This window comes from Emys orbicularis, chromosome 12, assembly GCF_028017835.1.
Source record: "Emys orbicularis isolate rEmyOrb1 chromosome 12, rEmyOrb1.hap1, whole genome shotgun sequence".
Classification (NCBI taxonomy): Eukaryota; Metazoa; Chordata; order Testudines; family Emydidae; genus Emys; species Emys orbicularis.
The window spans coordinates 26,531,377-26,553,189 of record NC_088694.1 but is presented as its reverse complement, the minus strand read 5'-3'; the positions used below and the strand labels follow the sequence as shown (position 1 = coordinate 26,553,189).

Genomic DNA, 21,813 nt, shown 5'->3' with positions numbered 1-21,813 from the left:
ATGGAAATGTTACCTTGCATTTTTTTTTTCTTCAGAAAAGCAAACTCTGAAGAGTGCAAAACTGAAATGGAGAAACAGCCAATCCATTTTTGGGTACAGCAATGTCTTTGTCCTGTAGGGTCTGTGGAATGGGTGTGTTGCCAGGATTGTCTTAGTGTTTGGATAAACATTAATAAACCCAAACATCTTGGTATTTACTTTTAGTTTTTATGGGTATAAAAGGGATATTTTTCCCCAAGGGGAGGCACTTTTGGAGTGAAATATCATGAAATCTGGTTGTCTTGTGATATTTTCACCATCCAGGAACTGAAATACCACTAGAAGATGACACCCTGCTTTATTTGACCCCATAAATGGCTCTCAGAAGCATTAATAAAAGCTCCAATAGATGGAAAAACATAAAACAAACATTAGAAACATAACTGCTACATCCCGTGCATGCCTGCTGATTGGTGTAGGATGGGCTGTTTAGTCTTTCCTAAGGATGGAGCTGGTGGTCACTCTGTTCTCTAAACTGATCCAGAGTCTGTATTCTCCATTGATTGCTCCCCCTATTACCCAGTCTGCCCAGCAGTGTGTTTGGTGGCTATGTCTGGGGTATCTATTTTGGTAGTCCCATTGTTTCTAAAGGTACTGAATGGACTGGGGAACGTCCTGAGCCAAAGGTGGCTCTGAAATTCTCAAATAAAAATGAAGAATCTGACTTGTTGCCTGTTGCTTTCACTGGAATAAGAGCCACGCCTTGTGGGAAATCAGATTTTGAAGGGCACAGAACTGAAATGGAGAAGATGTTTCTGCAAAAATTTCCTCTCCTTTACCTCTTCCTCTCTGTTTTGTCCTGCTTCAGTAGTGAGATTGGGAGTGAATTCTCTCATGGCCAACAAAGTGCTTGTAGCTATAAATCCTGTGATGGTGACACAAGTGGTTCTTGCTAAGAAGCATCATTTAGGATGCCAGATTGGGCTGTAAGTAGGCTGTGACATCTAAAACCCTGCCAGAGGGTATCAAAGTTGAGGCCAGTTCTTCCTTTGGAGAAGCAACGTGGGTGTGTAGATGGAATGTGGGCCTGGGAGCCAGGAAGTCGAGGGTCAAAACCTTCATAAATTAGGACCCAAAATTTGGGCTGTTGCCTGACTCGGAAAAGCGCTGAGCTCTGCTGAGATCAAGGGGGGAGGTGTTGGGTGCTCAGTACTCTTGGAAATCAGGCCTGTGGCTAGGTGTGGATTTAGGAGCCTGACTTTATACTCCTCCTGAAAATCCGAGCACCCTGTGGTGTATCTTAAATCACTTCACCTAGGTGTCTCCCCATTTTACGCAGTGAGATAATGTGTCCTCACCTCTCAGAAGTGGTCAGTATTGTAGAAAGTTTTGGAGCTATAAAGGGCTGTGGAAGTGCTAAGTGGTCTTATGTACATTTGGAGCGTGTCTGTCTTATGGTTCTGCATGTTTGACCCCAGTATTGATAAATATTGCTTCTGTCTGCAACACGTCCCTCTCTTTCAAGTTCAGCTCTTACGAATATTGCTTTGTTTTGGTCTGAAACGCCCAACTGCGCTGGTTCAGACTCCTTCTCAAAGCTTTGTTCTCTTTCCTTCCCAGCGGATCGTTCGAAAGAGGTGCAGCAGATCCGAGAGCAGCATCCAAGCAAAATCCCGGTAAGTGCCAGACTTCCCTCTTATGTGTTTTTTGTTCAATTATATTTTGACTGGATATCTGAGCAGAGCTGTCCCTTAGACAGTGCTGTATAGGGCAGAGCCTCTGCAGTCAGTAGCTATGGTTATAATGCTTCGTCCGCCAAAGCCAACGCTAAACTGTTTTAAAGGACTTTTCTCCCCAGTCTTTTTCTGTGTACATGAGCTGCTCAGTGCTAGAGAACCAAATTGTGAACAGAACAAACCGATGGCCATTACTGTTTCCGCTTCCTGCACCAGCCTTACTAAGAGTCAAACAGCTGATCTGATCTACAAACTACCTAAGTGGCATCCCTGCCTGAGAACAAGACTTTAAAATGCCCTGCTTGATTATTGCAGTAACTGACCCTTTAACCTGTCCTGGGTAATTTGATGGCCCCTCTTTTCAGCCTGATCAACTGAGGACAGGGGGAGGGTATCTTCTATTTAAATGAGTTTTGGTCTGGATAATTCTTTGCATCCTCTGCCCCCCGTCAATTGCTTAATTGGACACAACATGGCCTAATAGAACGTGCAGGTGACACCCAGGATTGAATGGTATCGAAGTGAAGTGCTGGCCAAAAGCCTTGCTATTGACACACCAGAAGGTGTTCAAGAGCCTCTGCTGCTTTTTGACTGTCTAGATTTGTCCCTGTTGGATTATGTCCTGGCTTCCCGCATGTTTCTTAGGATATTGTCAGCAATTGAAGGGTTCATGTGCGCTCTCCCTCCCTAACTTCCTTTTCTCTCTGGCCTGTCTGAGCTTGTTCTAGCCCCGCAGTGGACGTGCCCGTCAGTGGGGAGGAATATTCTCTGCTCAGGAGCTGCTTGCTTTTTGAACTCCACTAAAACCGGCCCAGGACTGGCTTGAATTGGCATTCGTGATGCTGGGGCACGTGCCACATGAAAGTACAGGATCTGCTGCTTGTCTGGTTGGCACCTGTCTTTGGATGGCTTCAGGCTTGTGGTTCCCGCATCTGGGTTCAGTTCCCAGCTCAGACTCCCTATGTGACCTTGGGCAAAGTCACTGAATCACTGTCTGTTGGGGATACTACTGCTTCCCTCCTCCCACACATTGTCTGTCTTGTCTACTTGCATGGTAAGCCCTTTAAGGCAGGAACTGCTTCTTGCTCTGTGTACACCATGCCTGCCGTCATGGGCAATTTCACCCCATTATTAATACAGGGATGGTACTTAGCTTGTCTGTGTGGCACCTTTACGCTCAAGGATCTCCAAGTCAAAGCACTTCACAAATACTAATTTTCCATCCCGCAAATAGGTAAAAATATCCATTTTTAAGCGTAGTGAGGCTGATGTGTAGAGAGGTTACGTGATTTGCCCAAGGCCACAAACTGGCAGTGGCAGAGCCAGGAATAGGGTCTGGGAAACCTTAATTGCCAATCTTGTGCTCTCACATTGAGCGAAAAATCCATCTCTACAATTAAACATAGGGTGCTTTGGGAGCTGAGCAAAGTCCTGTCTCCCGCCATGTTGTTGTAACTTACTGGTATTACACTAGCACCTGGAGTCTTCAGCTGAAATGAGGGTCTCCGTTTCAAGTGGACAGGAGTTACTTGACACAGCAGGAAATCAAAGTATATTTGCCTCAGCAAAACTTTTTGCTAATGGAAAGAATTAACAATATGATCCTCTGTGAAGAGGAGAGTTAGGTTTGTATTAGCATTGCTCCTGAAGTTCTAACCAAAACTAAAGCTAGGTAACACATGATGTCAGATGGTTCCGATTTACCCTATCTAATGAAGTGCTTGTAGGTTACTGTGTGTTGTGTTTAGCCCTTGTACAAGAAACCTTGGGACACTGAGTGAACAGGCAGGGTGAATGGGTCCTCCCTTCCCTCCCCCTCCCGTCCACATTCAGTCCAAGATCTGGCTAGGACCCTTGTCACAAGTGGAGAGCACTATTTACCAAATGGTCTGCTTCCCCAGAGAGGCATTTGAGATGAGCAAGGAGGATCAAATCCACTACCCTGGGAAATTCTCCTATCTCTTCCCAGGACTGCTTTGAACCACATCCCTCTTGCTTGAGTAGTTAAGCTGGTGTGATTTTTCCCTATCTGATAGTTGCTATCCCTCTCTAATTCCCACTCTGAGAGCTCTCTGGTGAGGTCACCTCGGTATTTCCTCTTGCTTTTTAACAGCACCTGAAGGAGATGGTGGGGTGTGTTTGATTTGTGGTTATACTCCTGGGGGGATTTTGCACCAAAAAATATGCAAAATTCTGCAAAAATTTATTTGTCAAAATAATGCAATATAATCATACCAGTTTCAATTGTTTTGGTAAGTTATTTAAGTACAATGCAGAAAAAAGTCACAATAACTATTCAACATTTCCTAAACACATGCAAGTTAAGTTACAAATACTTGGTAACTAATACCCTGCATTCCAGTTATAATCCTAGATTTTCATTTAAATTACATTACAGAACACGAAACAGTGCAAAAAAAAAAAAAATAGAACGACATTTTAAATTGCTCAGACTTTCAAACATGAAAGTTATACAGTTTTGCTAATGGTTGTCCTGGACCTGGCTGGGTACTTTGGGAAGTGCTTGGTTCTGATTGTCCTGACATTTTATTGACTGCTTGGTAAATGTTTTATTTGCCCTCCAGTTTTTTTGTTTGTTTGTTTGTTTTGTTTTGTTAAATGGGGAAGTAAAATAAATCCTGAGCTGTAATCTAACCCCATTGTGCCACTTTAGCACAGGAAAAAAGTGAGAAAGCACATAGATCTTCCTAGCTGATTCCCTTACTGTCATTTATAAGGCTTTACATCATTCTGGCAGTGTAGGGGCCTTAAAACTTTTACAGGTTTTATGCTCCTGGGGGAATTGACTGAGAATGGGAACAGTTAACTAACAATAGGAACATTAACACTATTGCCAGTGTAGACAAGCCCAATGTTACTGTGCAGGCAGGCTGCTACATTTCTGCCTCCGAGGATGAGATCAATTAACCATCAACAGCAACATTAACAAAATGTGGGGTTTTTTTTTTTACAAAAGCAATTTAAAAACAAACAATTTTCAGTAACATGATACTAATATTTAATTAAGTGTGTTTTTGATTCTCAAGAAGTAACAGACATGTTACTAGGCAGGCAGGCTGCTACATTTCTGCCTCAGGGACAGAGCATTCCTTGTGCATAATAAATAGACCTACCCCCCTCCACGGCCAGCGAGCCGCATTAGCAAGTGAGAGTCCCTCTTGCTTGTTGGCCAGCCCCGCCCCCTGACAGTGATCAGTGTCTCCCCCGCAAGCACGCATGCTCAGCCCTCTCCCCCCACAGTGATTTGCCTCTCTGAGGCTGCTCCAGGCACTCTGGAACAGACGCGCTGACTGGGCTGCCGGGGAAGAGGCAGGTGTCCCCCTGCAGCTTTAGTTTGCATTTTTCTGTGCACCCGTGCAGAAGTATGCGGCGCACATGAATTCTGTCAGGAGTAGTGGTTTCAGGAAAGGGGAGGAGTCTCTTTAGGTGTGTATTTCACTTGCTCTGCATTGTCTGATTGACCCTACTTCCTAGTTTGCAGGCCTGAGTTTCAAAGAATGCATTGTAATCACACAGTTAAGGGCAGTGACATTCCAAAATGCAGCTCTGCACAGATACTGAAGATCCCTTGGCACTTCTAATAAAATGAGAGGCTTGAGCCAGGGTCTTTAGGCAATATTTTCCTTTCCCCTCACTCTTAAGCTGTGTGCCAGTTGACTGTCTTGGTCCTCCCCAGAGGAGTCTGCAGGTCCACAATGAAAGATGTTAACTCTGTGAATGTAAAGGATTTATGAATAAAGCAATAGAATTATTCTCAGAAATGCAGTTGGCATACTTAATAAACTGAAAATAAATCCTAAATTGGCAATCCCAGTTGACTGCCTGACCACTCCTTATCAGACCTGCATGGAAAATGCAGAGTACAAAAGCATTTTGCATCCTTCAGACCTGGGAATCTCATCTAGCTGCTGAAATATCCTCCTTCAGTATGAAATACAATGACCTTTAAACAGTGTGCATCAGTGCTACACAGCCGTTCCTAAGAGGGCAATTAACCCCTGGATCAGGGCTGTGGTGGATTCTCTGGCAATTTTAAAATCAGATTGGATGTTTTGCTCTAGTCAGACTGGAATCAATTCAGGGAGGCCTGTGATGTACAGCAGTTCAAACGTAACCATCCCTTCTGGCTTTATAATCTGTGGATGAAGTGTCCTATCAAAATTGCTGGCTGGAATTTAATTCCCTAAACAGAACTTGGCAGGACGCTGAGGTTAGCACTTTTACACTTAAAAGGTGCTAGGGGATCTTTCTGGGCAATAAGTTGTCAGGACGTCAACTTTTCTCATCCAGGAGCTGGTACCAGCAGTACAGGGCTCTCTCAATCCATGCTGGAGCACTGGTTCCTCAGACCTGTGGAGAAGAGTGCCCCCTCCTGAGTCACCAAACCCATTTCCTGCAGCTGCTTTTCTTTGGGCTCCCATCCAAATTCTGATAAGGCTGAACCATACTTACCTTGTGAGATTGAGAAGAAAACTGTGCAGCCATGCACCTCTTCATGGCTGAGCCACAGTTCCATCTCTGACTGTGCTGCGAGGCTGCTTATCTGTCCAAACTCTACTGCCAACCCAAAGCATCCTTCAGCACTTCTACTGCTTGGGTAGAATCTTCTTCCTCTGGTCCACTCCAATGCTTTCCACATCAGGCCGCTCACTTATCCCCGTCTTTACTTTCCTTCTGGTTTTCCATACACCAAGCGCCATCACTCCTTGCTGAACTGGCCATGGTTACCGGCTTCCAAACATATGACCACATGGAATTCTCTTGTGTAAATTCGCTGCTGTCTCATGGAGTCATGGCATGAAGGTCATCCATGGCGGTTGAAGTGAGTCCATCTCCCTTCCCTCCAGCTCCCCTGTGCACAGCTGGGTTTTAGTAGCTGATTTATGACCTAGTGTGGGGTGCTAATGGGATAGAACAGGGGTAGGCAACCTATGGCACGTGTGCCGAAGGCGGCACGCAAGCTGATTTTCAGTGGCACTCACACTGCTCGGGTCCTGGCCAGTGGTCTGGGGGGCTCTGCATTTTAATTTAATTTTAAATGAAGCTTCTTAAACATTTTAAAAACCTTATTTACTTTACATACAACAATAGTTTAGTTATATATTATAGACTTATAGAAAGAGACCTTCTACAAATGTTAAAATGTATTACTGGCACGCGAAACCTTAAATTAGAGTAAATAAATGAAGGCTTGGCACACCACTTCTGAAAGGTTGCCGACCCAGGGATAGAATATCTTTCCTGCCGTTTCCAGAGAAGCGTGAGCTGGTCACATGCTGCTTTCTCAGAAACTGCACGGAGAGCGCTTGTGGTTCGTGAACTCCAAAGAAGCGTTAATGCATTTTAACGAAGTACTGCCCTTTCACCGTTAAACTTTTATCTGCATCGCTGTTAGTGCAGTATGCAGGGAGATGACTAGCAAAGCTAAAAGTTGCTCTTGTCATTTTTGTTTCTGAGGGGTGCTTAACACCAATTGTTCAAGCCTGTAGTCACGTCACTCTGGGCTGTGATCTTGTCACATCTCAAAAGCAAAGCATAGTAAGGTCGTTGTTTAGATGGGAAACCCAAGGAAAGCCCGGATTTCTGAGTGGCTACCATCCTACCAGGCTCCTGCCCCAGTTTGGTGTTAGGCAGTGCTTTTGTTGGGAAGTGCCAGTTCAGATGTGAACAGGATCTCTGTCTTATATTGACCCTGATTTTGAACTAGGCCTCAGCCCTTCTGCTATTGCACATGCTTTTTGTGTGCTTGCAAGTAGATGCAGATGCAGTTACGTAGTCAGGTTTCTAAATGGGAGTGATTGTGCGCCCAGTTAATTGCAATTTTTCACCTGCATTTAATTGTGGATACAAAATTGCTCCAGCAACGTTGGAAGAGGTCTCTGAAAATTTAGGCCTGTATCGATAATACTGCATTAACTCTATTGTAAGGTAGTGTTTGGGACCATTAACTGATGATTCCTTGTGCTGAGTCCTGTTGTACTGCAGTGAACCTGGTACTTGAGCTTTGTGAGGTTGTGACTTCCTTGGGGGAGTACAACAGGCTTGTTTTCTGTCCAGCCTGAGCAGTAGATGGCTTCTAAGGAGTTGGCCAAGCTACTCTCCCTCTGCCCCAATTGTCTTTCTCCATAGGCTCTTCTCTTGGGTCTGAGTCCCTGCTCTTTAGGCAGCCACTCCAGATTCCAAGCCTGTTCATGGGAGGCTTGTGGAGTTTAAAATATCTTCTGAGTGAGCTGCTGTATTCTGCCCAGCATGCAGGTCTGTGGCTACAGTAGGAAACCTGCCTCCCAAAGGAATGTGATGTATATGCCTTGCATAATGCACTGACTTCATACGAAGTGGGCATTCACCCACGAAAGCTTATGCTCCAATACATCTGTTAGTCTTAAAGGTGCCACAGGACTCTCTGTTGCTTTTTACAGATCCAGACTAACACGGCTACCCCTCTGATACTTCATACAATGTATTCATGTGCTTCTGAGGGGAGTATCTGAACTGGAGTAGAGTGAAATAGGATATCGACCCCTCTTCAGTACAGAGTGGGCTGGGACAAACCACTGTTAGAACAGAGGGGCCAAGGATTGGATGGGCCATGAAAAAATTGGGTTTGTTTAGTCTGGGAAAGAAAAGACTGAGAGGGGACATAACAGTTTTCAAGTACATAAAAGGTTTTTACAAGGAAGAGGGAGAAAAATTGTTGTTCTTAACCTCTGGGGATAGGACAAGAAGCAATAGGCTTAAATTGCAGCAAGGGCGGTTTAGGTTGAACATTAGGAAAAACTTCCAAACTGTCAGGCTGGTTAAGCACCGGAATAAATTGCCTGAGGAGGTTGTGGAATCTCCATCACTGGAGATTTTTAAGAGCAGGTTAGACAAACATCTGTCATGGATGGTCCTGACATGAGTGCAGGGGACTAGACTAGATGACCTCTCGAGGTCCCTTCCAGTTCTATGAAGATGGCAATATCCCCTCGCCCCCGTAGCCTGTCCCTCCAAAACCAGGATGAGGAGGTATGAGGCTGCATGTGCTATTTTGAGGGTTGGCTCAGGGCTCTTTTCAGGGCCTTTCGCCTGCACTACATTCCCATTATTCCTTAGGTAACACCCAGATGCCTTGATCAGGATCTGGGCTGCTTTGTGCTAGGCACTCTACAGAGTAGACACTATATGAGGCACTTGAAATCTAAGAAGATGAGCAACATGCAAAAGGAGGAGGGAGGCACTTCTATATGTGTCTTTTGTGGTCCTTTTAGGGTGTAATCTTTGGTTTTATAATTCCATCCATAGCTGAATAAGGCATGTTCCAGTCGCCTTCAAACCATCTGGCCCTGCGACCCCTTAGTCTGCTTATTCAAATGTTAGCTGAGTCCTTGAAACAAAATCCCGAGAAGTTGTTGCGACGGACCATATGCTGGAGGCACTAACCAGCTGCTGCCCCAACAGCCAGGCATCTTTCTCAGACTAGTGCCATTGTAATTGAGATGCCAGTTTCTATCGGCTGCAGTGGCTGATAATTAGAGATGTCTGCCTCCATTCCCATTAGACACGATTGAGAAACAAACCACTGCCAGATGAATGGACCATGTCCATAAAGGAAGGTAGTGCAGGCACTAGAGAGTGCAGAGTTGTGCTATTGTTCTCCGGTCTGTAGTCCTAGCGTATGAATTACCTGTGCCTGCAGGATCTGCTGCTGTTTGCATCTATTTGAATCCCAGACAATAACTAGAGCCGCATCCATACATGCAGGTCCTCTTATTTTGGCTGCCACCTTCTAATCGCTTCTTCCCTGCAGCTAAAGAACTTGGCTGTCAAAGTGAAGTATAGATGGAAGGGAAGGGGGGGAGCAGGAGCAGCCATGAGAAAGGGACTATTCTTTAGAGATCCCCCTTCCTTTGCAATTCCAAGATCCTCCCTAAATCCTCTATTAGTTTGTCACAGAAAAATCAGCCTATCACAACATTTTGCAACCTCAAGGGGACCCCAGGCCTGTCTCATGGAAGGGGCAGTGCTGTCATCAGACCTTGTAATGGAGCAGTCCTCTGCTAGATGCAGCACTTTGTTCAGCACCATAGTTCTGCCCCTCTATCCAGCACGGAGAGGGTCTGTGATGAGAGTGGAAATGGATTACCTGGTCCCAGAGCCCATGTCGGAGGTAAGAGCCTGTGACATGCCTGGTGAGTGGTTAGTGATTGTCTCGTGACCTATAACTTCACTCCCCTGGACACACTGATCTGGGGAATGTTTTCAAAGGCACAGAGGGCAGTCGGGCACACAACTTCCTCTGAAAATCTCCCCTGTTGTCTCTGTTGTTCAGATGCAAGCTCAGCCCATCCAGTGTGTGTCTTAGTGGAAGGTGGTGATGAAGTTCCAGTTGACTTGCTGGAGGGTTGGGGGAGGCCTGGCTGGCCGGGATGCTAGGTAGACGTTACCAGCACGTTTGTAGTATTGTAGTTTCATAATGAATTTGAGATGAGCCAGTTTTATTGAGAACAGGGAGCACTGTCATGCACGTCCTGTTCAGCTGAGTGTTGGTGGAGCAGGGGCTCTCAACCTTTTTCATAATGGCACCTTCCTCGCTGCCTCCTCTCCCTCCAGGTCCCATCTAGCTGGGCTTGGACAAGACCACCTCATCCATTTAGCAAGCTGAGAAGGGCAGGGTGATCCTGACACCTGTCTGCACCTGCAGGTTCAGGACCCCGATCTAGAGTAACAGCAGGGTATGTGATGAACAGGCACAAGGTGAGAGAATGCCTTGATCTGGAGGCTGTGCTGTCCTCTTGACCAGGTATGGTACAGTTGGAAAAGTCCAGCCAGGATCTAAAGGCTTAGACAAGTCCAGAAGTGTGGAGACACTACTGCCAGCCATGTCTTCCACAGAGACAAGCTTGTGTGGGCTGTGCTGTGTGGGGGATTGGAGCCTGGATTGTCTTTTTGTTCTGTGTTTGTACAGTACCTAACACAACAGGGTCCCAATTCAAGATCAGCACTCTTGCATGCTATAATAATGCAGCTAACTACTGATCCTCCCACAGGCAGATAAGAACGTATAACGGCCATAATGGGTCAGACCAATGGTCCAGCTAGCCCAGTATCCTGACTGGTGACAGATGCTTCAGAGGGAATGAACAGAACAAAGCAATTACGGAGTGATCTATCCCCTGTTGTCCAGTCCCAGCTTCTGGCAATCAGAGGCTTAGGGACACCCAGAGCCATTCATGAGCTAAAGGAACAAAGGGCGAGGGGTCAAACAATTTTCTGCAAGCTGAAACAAGATCGTCTTTCTGGATTGATGTTCAGACTGAGCTAGTGCCATGCTGTCCTTGCACATTGCAAGATTACACAGATCATGCAACAAGGGGTAATGAACTGTAAAGGTTTTATTTCAGATTATTATAATGGGTGGCTTTACAAAAGCAGAATATAGTGTATGAATTAGTGTGTGTATCCTGGAGGGCAGGGGCAGAATTAAGGTGGTTGAAATTCTAAAGTGAATGTTTACATATCAGTATTGTTAACTGAAAGTTTGGAGCTGTAGTGGTAATGGAATATTTATTTAAGTTACCTTGACTGGCTACAGCCATACTTCTTAAGGCCTAGGGTATTTGAATTATAAAGTTCTTGTTATGTGTGTTGTACAAGGGTCATACGTAGCGTAGCAATCTCAGTTTTCAGCTAACCTCTATGTTAATTAAAACTCCTTTGTTAAACATTTGTAACTTGCAGTAACTTTAAAAATAAACAATACAATTAAAGGGACAAGATGAGTGAGATATAACATCTTTTATTGGATCAACTTCTGTTGATGAGAGAGATAAGCTTTTGAGCTACACAGAGCTCTTCTTCAGGTCTGGGAAATGTACTCACTGTTGCAGCTAAAGGATAGTTTAGAAGTAGTTAACATATTTCAAGGGACCACTCAAAGTGAAGTGGCCATTTAACACCCCTCCAGTGGTGGTGGGGGGGAATGGAAGGGAGGGAAAGGTAGTGGGGTGGGGGATGTCAGAGGGTTATAGATGGTTGTAATAAGCCATAAATCCAGTGTGTCTATTCAGTCAATGATTTTTAGTGTCTAGCAAAGTTAAGCTTTCGAGCCTGGGAGCTTAAATTCATCTCTCTCACCAACAGAAGTTGGTCCAATAAAAGATACTGCCTCGCCCACCTTGTGTGTCTAATATCCTGGGACCAACATGGCTACAACAACACGTCATGCAATAAAATTAAAGGTGATCCAACCACGCAAGTTTGGGCTAGATGAGAACTTTTCCAAAGTGTGGGTCTGTTGCATCCTGAGAGCTCAATGGGTTTGGACTCCTGTCTCAGTCACGCTATTATGAAGTAATTTCCTTTCATGCAAAGGGAGTGGTTACTGAATGAATAACCACTCTGCAAAACTGTCGTTGGGTTTTTGTGGAGGAATCTCTGCTAGCCAGCAGGTTCTGTTTGTTCGATTTGTAATTGGCCAGAGGCATCTACCAGTAAACATTCATGACAACTTTTGTGGAGAACAAGAGTCTTCAGTTAAATTCAAAACTAACTTTTACTGGACAAACTATAAACACCTCATAAGAGATTTATAGCAGTAATTAAAAACAGTGCTGTGGACACAGCCCTATCTAAGTTATCCTGCACTCTCTGAGTCTGGCCTTTCCCCCTGTGGCATGCCCCAGGAGCTTCAGACCTGTCTCTTCAGAGCCCTCCTTGACATTATTTTGTGTGGTCCCAGTGGCCTAATGGATATGGCATTGGCCTCCTAAGCCAGAGATTGTGGGTTCAAGTCCCATATGGGGTGAACACCTACTTTCTTTCTCTTTATTGCCACTCATCTTCCCTTTCATTTTTCTCTCTTCCTCGTAAATGAGGATAAAGACCTATCCAGCCACATGTTCATTTCCCCAGGAATTGGGGGTGAATGGGAGGAGGGGATGACCAGCTCCTATGTGCCCAGGGGACTTAAGGAAGAATCTCCAGCTTAATTTTTGCTTTCATTTGAGATACTGTGATGTGATTTTTATTTTGAAATGCATACAAAAAATTACTACTACAGAACAAGTATCAGAGGGGTAGCCGTGTTAGTGTGGATCTGTAAAAAGCAACAGAGAGTCCTGTGGCACCTTTAAGACTAACAGATGTATTGGAGCATAAGCTTTCGTGGGTGAATACCCACTTCATCAGATGCACGTCAGACAGGACTCTCTGCTACTACAGAACAGCCTCTTACCACCACCACCCTCCCCTTGTTTACATCCTGCATCTGATCCCAGTTTTTCCTCATCCTTTCTCTTTCTACAGTATTCGTTTTCTTCTATGCTTTTATTTCTAAAGACATTTGAAGTTGCTGTTCTTGTGGATTTTTTGGTACTTTTTTTTCGTGTGTGTGTGTGTGTGTGTGTGTGTGTGTGTGTAATATATATGCGCATATATATAATGTCTGGCTACCTCGTTTTAATTTGTTACTTTTTCCTCAAAAGCCCTCGAATTCTTAAAAGAAAGTTTTTGAGACTAAAACATTTTTGTGCCTAGACAGAAAGATGCCCCTTGGTTTGTAATTTTTGTTTTGTTTTTGTTTTGTTTTTCCCTAATGTGCCCCATCTTCACATTCTCTCTGTGCCTCTTCATTGGGGCTTTGGGATCCAACTGTGCTTCTGCATTTTTATTCCTCTAGCACAAATGTATAATGTGTGAGAATCCATACTGAGGACTGGGGTATTGAAATGTGTGAAATGCACGTTCAGTTTCATATAATATATGTGATCTAATATGCAAATATTCCCCTCTCCTTCCCAAATCACCTACAATAAAAGGTCACTGTGTGAGGCTTCCTGTTTGTAAGTGGGGAGAGGAGCTGAGGCTGCAATGTGCAGGGGAGGAGACTGAAATTCGTCTCTTACTTTTGTTCTGTCAGTAAAATGAAGCTGGTTCTTTAGATTAGTTGAATTATTTTAAAGAGGAAGACTAAGTGATGAATTTTTAAAGAAACAAATCTTGGCCTTTTTTCTTTACTGTTTCTTTTAATTCAAAAATCTGTCTAGAGTATGTGATGCTTTAGAGGAAGCAGCTTTCTTATAAATCTCTAAGCTGAAATTAAGGTTTGTAGCATGGCAGGCTGGAGGGAAATCGATGGATACTGACAGTGAAATACCCTGACGCTAGTTGCTGGCTGCTGAGAAGAGGATCCATGAAAATATCAGCATGAACTTCCAAATACTTCCCTTGTTTTTAATAAACACCCTACATGGTCTGAGCACTGAAAGGTGGGAGGGAACCTCAAGAAGGCAGCCAGTGCAGCCCCCTGTGCTGAAGCAGGATTTGGGAATTGCTGCAACATCAACAAGTATCAAAGACTCTTGGTGGCCTCTGCATCTTCTGGCCTTGGGAGATGGTGCTAGGCTGGGGCAGCAGAAGGGAAGGGTCACTTATATACACAGTCTGCTCTCAGACCACTGAGAGAAATTCCTGCCTCTCCTGGCTGCCTAAGCTACTTCCAGCTTTCCGTCCTGCCCTTCTCCACCTCAGACGCTCTCATCTGTGCTGCCATTTGCTGACTAGTTGGAATCCAGTGGCCCACTTCCAGTTTGTGGATGGAAATACTGGAACCTGGCCAGAAGGGAAAGAGTCCAGATGGCTGTACAGGGAGTGAGGAGACTATTGCAGAGATTCTGTGCCTGGGACGCTCTTCTATTGTGCCCCTTGCCGGGTCAGAAACTGGGACTCGCCCTTCAGGGTTTCAGCAGCATGGACCCTGGTCCTAAATAAAGTGCTGGACAGAGCAACTCCCTGCTGCCCATTTCCTAGTGCTCTCTGAACATCGCTGATCACTTGCATCTCAAACCAGGCACAATCCCACTCCTCTTCTTGGCACTGCATCCCTACTCTGTTCTCTTCTCGCTGCCCGGTAGTTGAGGCTGGTGTCATCTGAAAGTGGGCAGGTACCCTACAGGTGGCTAGTTCTAGATCCTACTGTCTGCCTTGATAGAGGGTAAGCTAAAATCCCCGCTCTGGCCCGGGGAGGTGTTTCCGGTGGGATATTTAATGCAGGGTTTGGTTGCTCCACGCCAGTTTTCTTGGTTTTCCCCATTGGGATGTGGGAGCTGCCCTGTTCAGTAGGGCTCCAAGGGAAGTGATACAGGTTGGGGCCTTCAGTCAGTTTTCCCTCTGCCCCAAGCCCCTTCCAGCTGCATGCTGTAATATCTTACCTGTGCTCTTCCTGCCTGCTGACTGCAGGCTGCTGAACTCCGGTGCTCACCTGTCCATTCCATACTACCTGATCTGATTGTCACCATGGCTCTGCCAGATGTGATGCTTGCTCTGCTCCCATGGAGGGACTGAGAATGTCCCTCTGGGGTGTGCAAAACAAAGTAACCTCATCAGAGAGTCAGGAAACCGATTAGTGGGGATCAGACCAGAAAATAACGGGGTAGTACTTGATCTCTGCCTAAATCCCAGGCCCTGCCTTCAGGCCCAGAGTAGCTGGGTGTTCTGCTAAAACAGTCAGTGAAATAGTTGTGTGGTGACATGTAAATAGTCATTAGTAGCTTTCAGTACCAACCACACCCCATTTGTATAACTGGGGTAGCCCACGTCTGGTGTGCAGCTGTTTTTCCAGGCTATTTGCAGAGTCAGGAAAACGGCACTGCGTTGCTTCACATTAGGGAGGGTTCCTTCACAGCTCTGTGAGCTAAAATCTTGCCTAACAGAAGCTCTGATTCTTCAGAAACTCTGGAGCCTCCTTGAGCCGAGTGCTGGTTGCCCTGAGAGCCAGTTCAGTCCAGTCCAGCCCAGCCTGGGCTGCAGCGTGCTCTTTAGGGGAGAGATTTTTGTCTGAGCAAGATGGTAGATGGTCATCGGCCCATTGCATATTCTGTATGCAGTGGGCAGGTCTTGCCCCATGCCACAGATTCCCTGCAACTGGATTGTGTGATCCAGCTCAGCTGGTGTATGTATTTGTGCACACCTCACAATAGGCATGTTTTAATTGTGTTTAGTCATTCTAGAGGAGGTAACAAAGTATCCACACAAACTCCGTCCTGCTGATTGAGACAAGGTAAAACCAGTTTACTACACAGCTAGCAATGAATGACTCCATGATTCTGCCTCAGCCAATTGGATTGTAGTTTATCCCTTCAAAAGAAATGACCAATTCTCTCCTGTCTCACTTTCAGTTCACCACCTCGGACCCCTGCTTTCTTTGCAGCAGGGGCAGGATGGCCTGGCTCCTTCCATTCTCCCATGGTAATGTGAGGGCACAGGTGCACTCCGAGATCCTGCTCACGATGCGACAGTTGGAATCCTGGAGAGTATCCAGGCCCAAGTGGATGCAAGGAAAGCACTTCAGAGGAGATAGGAGCCTCCCAGACACCCCACATGGGCCGGGGGGAGGGGGAAAGAGAATGGGGCAGAAGGAGCTAGATTAAAGGAAATTCCCTGCAGCTGCTGAGTGGGAGGGGCTGCTTTCTCACTTGACTTTTAACTTGATCCTCAGCTGCGGTAGATCAGCATAGCTTCATTGACTTCAGTGGAGCTGGGCTCATTTTACAGCAGACCACCACTGATCTCTCATCCTCTCCTGGCCCAAATGTCAACAAAACAGACTGCAGCAAATAAAACGAAACCAACAAAACAAATGGAACATCGCAGCGGATTGTTCAGCTTCTCCCAGCTTTGTCTCTCCCTTTGTGTCACTTCTCGCTTCCATGTCAGATCCGCTTACAGACACTGTCGGGCTGCAGGCTCCATTCACAGACTGACTAAATTCCCCAGCTACTTTTTCCTGTATGGAGCAGCCTTAACCGGGCTGAGCCTGTTCTTGCAGTTTCTGCTGATGCCCTGTCCTGAGGACGCCCTGCCTTTTGCTGGCCCCCTTGCCCTTCAGTTACAGCAATCTCTCTTGGCCCTGGTGTGGTTGAAGAGGTTTGTGACTCGGTCATAGAAACAAATTCATTCTGAGCTGCACTCAGGCGTCTCGCCCAGCCCCTGAGCCCTCCAGTCTGGTTACCTTAAAGCCCTTTCCTTCTCCCTATTGAATATTCCCCTCGTTCTTTTATCAGGGGTTGGGGGTGAAGGGTTGGATCATTTGATGTTTTTCCTCTTGTGTAGCTTTGATTTCTGTGTAACCCCCTGCCCAAGTGCCTAGCCCCCTGCATGTTGTAACCCTTCTGCTATTGGGGCATTAACCCTCATGGAGAGCAGCCTAGATAAACTTTGTGAAGTTGTGGACAGGTTTCCCTGTCCGTCTGCTTATCACAGTAGCACGTGGTGAAATAGCAATTGTACATTTATTAGCCCCCTTTTATCTCAAAGGATCCCAGAGCACTCTACATGCTGCTAGCCTTACCCACAGCTGAAATGTGGCTGCCTCTGGGGTGGACACAGCACCCTGTTTGCTTCCTGTAATCCAAACGTTTGTACCATCCATGTCACTTTCACTGGGTGCTTTTTTCACTTGTCCTTCCTCCTCCCTTCTCCAAACAATCCCCTGGGGATGGAGTGAGTACAGAATGGCCCATGTCAGTCTGCTTTTCCTGACTGCTCCTGGGAGCTATGCGCTGTCAGCAGCAAGACCATTGTCATGGTGTGGGAGGAGGTGCCGCACCAGCACTGTCAGGGCTTGTCTACACATGGAAGTTGCACCGGTTTAACTAAAGGTGTGGTATTAAACCAGTGCACCTTGGAGGGCAGACAGGCCTTGTGCTCATTGATGATTAGAGCAGGAAGAGGTTGCTTTGAGCCCGTGGTTAGGGAGCAGGGTTATATTTCCTGCTGTTCCCTTTCTGCTTAGAGCAAAAGAAACAAAATAACTGTCTCTAAACTGTGTGTTGATGGATTTCCGCTGTCTCTAAACTGTCTCTAAACTGTGTGTGGGGTTCAGCTCTGGGCCTGGTGCCCCTTTTCTGCATATCTTTGATTTCTAAGCTCTCTGCCATCTACAGAACAGACAGCTGGTTGTGTTCGTTCCAGTACACACTTAACTGGGAGCCCCACCAGTGCTCTCGTGGCAACTTTACATTTGTTCTTTCTTGGTATTGATCTAAAATAAGTCATTCAGCCAGAGGGGCGCTGGGGGGAGATTCTCAGTACCGTGGGGCTCAGGGATAAAATGTTCAGGAGGGGAACTTGCTGAAAGACTCCTTTGTTGTTGCTGGAGGAGCTGCCGCTCTTCTCCGGCTTTCAGAGGGTTAATGCAGGCACTTGCCTTCACGGAGGTGGTGGCACCCATTAGACTGGCCTGTTGGCAGCTGCAGCTGACTCTGCCCATTTCTCTCTCACCAGGTCATCATTGAAAGATACAAGGGGGAGAAGCAGCTGCCTGTGCTGGATAAGACCAAATTTCTAGTCCCCGACCATGTCAATATGAGCGAATTGGTAAAAATTATCCGGTAAGTGAAACAGCCCAAAGCGAAGGTACCATGACCCCTCCTGCCCCGCCCTGGCCGTGTGACCTGGCGCAGGATGGGGCGGCCGTGCTGGGTTGGGACAATGGGAACTGGCCACCGATGTGGGGGAAGGGAGCAATGGACAAGCTGCCTGGCTGTCACCAAGTGGTGGATGGATTCTAGGGCCTGGGAGGGGTTTGGAACCCAGGCCCTGCAGCCATCGCCTTACAGAAGGAAGCAACCATGTCTGCTGCCTGCTGCGATGGGCTCAGGCTACATTAAAGCACCAGCGTCCTCCTCCCTCCATCCTCACCCTCCTGCTGTGGGTGCCTGTGCTGAGCTTCCAGTAGCCGAGCTAGAAGCAAAGCCACCTCGTCCTCTCCGATTCCTTGCCCTTTGCCGTCAGCCATTTCCCTGTGGGGCCGTGCTCTGCTGCAGCCCAGAGTATGATAGTCATCCTTCTCCTGGCTGGCAGGAGAGGGGTTCTTGGGAGGGCAGCGTGGGGGTGGGAGAGCCCTATTCTGCAGCATTCCCTGCATTGATGGGGCATGGGTTGGCTCTTTGGTAACAGAGGTGGGAGCAGAGAGGTAGGGCCAGGCCCCAGGCCACAGAGGGGGTTGATTTCCGAGCCAGGACTGGAGCTCGGGAGTTGCTGGCTCCCCTTCCAGCGCTCAGATCCCTTGATGCTGCCTTGCTCGGAAAGCCCAATCAGTGAGCATAGCTCTGAGGCTATAAGCATCGTGTGAGGATGCTGCCAGCCTCAGGGGGCTGCTCAGGGGCAGGGGTGCAATGGGAGGGGGTGAAGCAGGTGCAGCAGCCTCGGATGGAGAGTCTTTCAGGAGGCAGTAAGGGCTAGAGCCACAAAAGGGCGTGGGCGCCTAAGTGCCATGTTAGTGGGCGGGGAGTGCTCTGACCACCAGCTTGGCCTTGCTCTCTCTGGCCCAAGGATTGTATCCGCAGTGGAACAGCTTCAACACTGGGCCACGGAGAGAGTGAGCATGAGAGTGACTGTGTAGCCTGGTGGTTAGAGCCCTCGCCTGGGAAGTGAGACCCAGGATCCACTTCCTCTGCTCCAATGATTCTTTTCATTATCCACCATGGAGAGATTGAGGGAGCCCACATCACAGTAGCCCAGGGCGCAGATCCCGCTTCAAATCCCTCCCGCCCTCACTTGAACCAGGCCTCTCCCACGGGCCAGGTCCCATTGTCCCAACCCAGCCCTGAACCACAGGGCTGAAAGGGAGGGCTTCCTTTCAGAGTGGGGCGGGGCTTAGCACCAGCGATTTGGCATCTCCCATTGGCTAGCTGAGGTGAGGCATCCTGTCTGTCCCCATTGGTTGTACCAGGAGGTTGGGTGCCCGGCTCAGGCTTCGGGGATCCCGGTGACTTTCTGTGTGCTGGGACGCTCAGCGTCCTCACAGTGGCGTTCCTTTGTGAATCCTGCCCTAAATGCTGCATTACCAGGAGCCCTGGGAACCCGAGGGGGTTGAGTGCGATGGCTCAAACCTGGAGAGAGCTCGGCCTGAGAGGACAGCTGGTGCCTTCCTGCCCCCCATGCCCTGTCAGAGGCTGTAGTGCTTGGGGACCACAACGAAAGGGGCTTCCGAGACCCCTCGGCTGCACCAGTGCCAGAGCGGCTCAGCCCTTCCCCCCAGAGGCACGGGGAGGGCCACGTATCAAAGCAAGAGCCTTGGTAGAAGGTGGGCCTGGCTGGGCAGGCTGGAATGGGCCCAGCTTAGTGGGCAAAGGCTCCCTTCCCACGAGGGCAGTTCTGGGTCACACCAAGGGAGGCTGAGCGCCCAGGCCTGGCCTTGTTGAACAGCTGGGGGCCTCCAGCTCCCCAGGGAGGTCACTGCTCCGCTGCCTTCCCTGCCGTTCCTCGTTTGGTCTAACCACCCCTCCCTCCTCTGTCACCCTCAGGCGCCGCCTGCAGCTGAACCCTACCCAGGCCTTCTTCCTGCTGGTGAACCAGCACAGCATGGTGAGTGTCTCCACCCCCATCTCGGAGATCTACGAGCAGGAGAAGGACGAGGACGGCTTCCTCTACATGGTCTATGCCTCGCAGGAGACCTTCGGCTACTGAAACGGATGCGCAGCACGCGGGGACAAACTGAAACTGTTGCACACGGCCCCCACCCCCCCACACCCCGGGAAGATGACGTGGCCAGAGGCTCACGGCGCAGGAGCTGTGCAGACCCTCTCCCCTCCCAGCCCCCATATCGACTTCACCCCTGTAAAGGCACAGACAAAGCTAGTGCCCTGTGTTTGACTCATGCCTCCCCTCCCCCATCCCCCTGCCCCAGGCACAGCACTAGTCCCTCACCTCCCCACCCCACCTCCTCCTCAGCAGGAACTTCAGCTGTGTGTGTGTATTTGTTCTTAGCCTAATGCCAAATCAGCCTGGGCTGGTGATGGGGAGTCAAAGGGGGGGGGGCCATCTCCTTGACTTGTAGTGTGTGTGTGTGGGGGGGCTTGTCCTCTGAAAATTTAATAAAGGGCAGGAAGTCTGCAAAAAACAAGCCAACAAACAAAATCATTGCTCTTGAGTTTTAATTGATTTTAATTACACGCATATCAAATTCTTGGTGCTACCGAGTAGGTGTAGGCGTCTGTAGGACTGTGGATAATGTATATCTGTTAGATTTATTTTATTATTGGTTTTTATTTTTTAACCGGGGGCGGGAGGGGAATAATTTGCCTGTATTCTGTAGATAAATAAACTGAGCTTCTTTGCACTTTAAAATGCAGCAGAGTGGAGTTAGCCTAATTTATACACATACAGCACTGCTTCTCTGGCAACTTTTGGACCTTGAGTTCCTTTGTTCTTCTTCTTTGGAATTGTTTAAAAAAAAAACAACTCCCCTCCCCCTCTCTCTCTCTTGCATGGGGTGTTTTGGTCCCGTTGTGGCAGAGACCCTTGAGGAATGTACTGATTTACATTTTTTCCTTTTTTTCATGTACTATACCAAAAGAAATGTATATGAAAAAACCCACCCAGTTAAAGCGATACAAAAGTCTATATACATTATACATACAAATAAATATGAATTCAAGTTGCGTCTTGCAGGAATGTTCTTTTCCCATCTCATTCATTTTCACTGTGAGCATCCCCCAGCAGTTGGGGAAGGGACGGTCCAAAGCCCATGGTGGTAGCCGTGCCATGCCGGCTGCACCTGGGTTTAAACAAGGCTGTTGGTACTGGATCTGGCGCAGTTTCCCCGGGCCGTATGGTCAAGGGTGGCAAGTGTTGCCTAGGAGATAGAACGCAGCACTGGCACTCGGGAGACCTGGATTCTATTCCTGGCTCTGCCACTGGCCTGCTGGATGACCTTGGATCAGTCACTTCACTGGCCTGTGCCTCTATTTCCCCATATGTAAAATGGGATAATGATCCTACTTTGTAAAGCGCCCTGACATCTGCTGCTGAAAAGTGCTCTGTAAACGCTGGGGCTTACATATCTCTCCTGTGCTCAGTTCTCTGGAGTCCCCTCCTGAACCAAGCCATTAAGCTGCACTGGCATCTGCAGAGACCAGAGAAGGCCTGTCTGCAAGGGGGGGGAGGGAAATGATGCTGCTTACCTGCTACCTCGTACCTTGTTTAAACCTGCTTGCTGCTGGTGGATTCATGTAGGATGCCTGCTAGTGGCCTGACTTCCTCTACAACAAAGGGGCCTGATTCTTCTCTCCCACTGGTCTCAGGCGGAAGTCAC

At 47.6% G+C, this 21,813-nt stretch overlaps 1 protein-coding gene across 1 annotated transcript in view; it reads left to right on the top strand.

Annotated features, from left to right (window-relative positions):
* Window positions 1–21,158, top strand: part of MAP1LC3A (microtubule associated protein 1 light chain 3 alpha) — a 38,401-nt gene extending 17,243 nt beyond the window's left edge. Inside the window, exons 2-4 of the mRNA XM_065414476.1 lie at window positions 1,600–1,655; window positions 18,000–18,106; window positions 20,024–21,158. Coding sequence (XP_065270548.1) covers window positions 1,600–1,655; window positions 18,000–18,106; window positions 20,024–20,186 — 326 coding nt within the window. The 3' untranslated portion in view covers window positions 20,187–21,158. The remainder of the gene's footprint in view (window positions 1–1,599; window positions 1,656–17,999; window positions 18,107–20,023) is intronic.
* The last annotated feature ends 655 nt before the right edge of the window (window positions 21,159–21,813 follow it).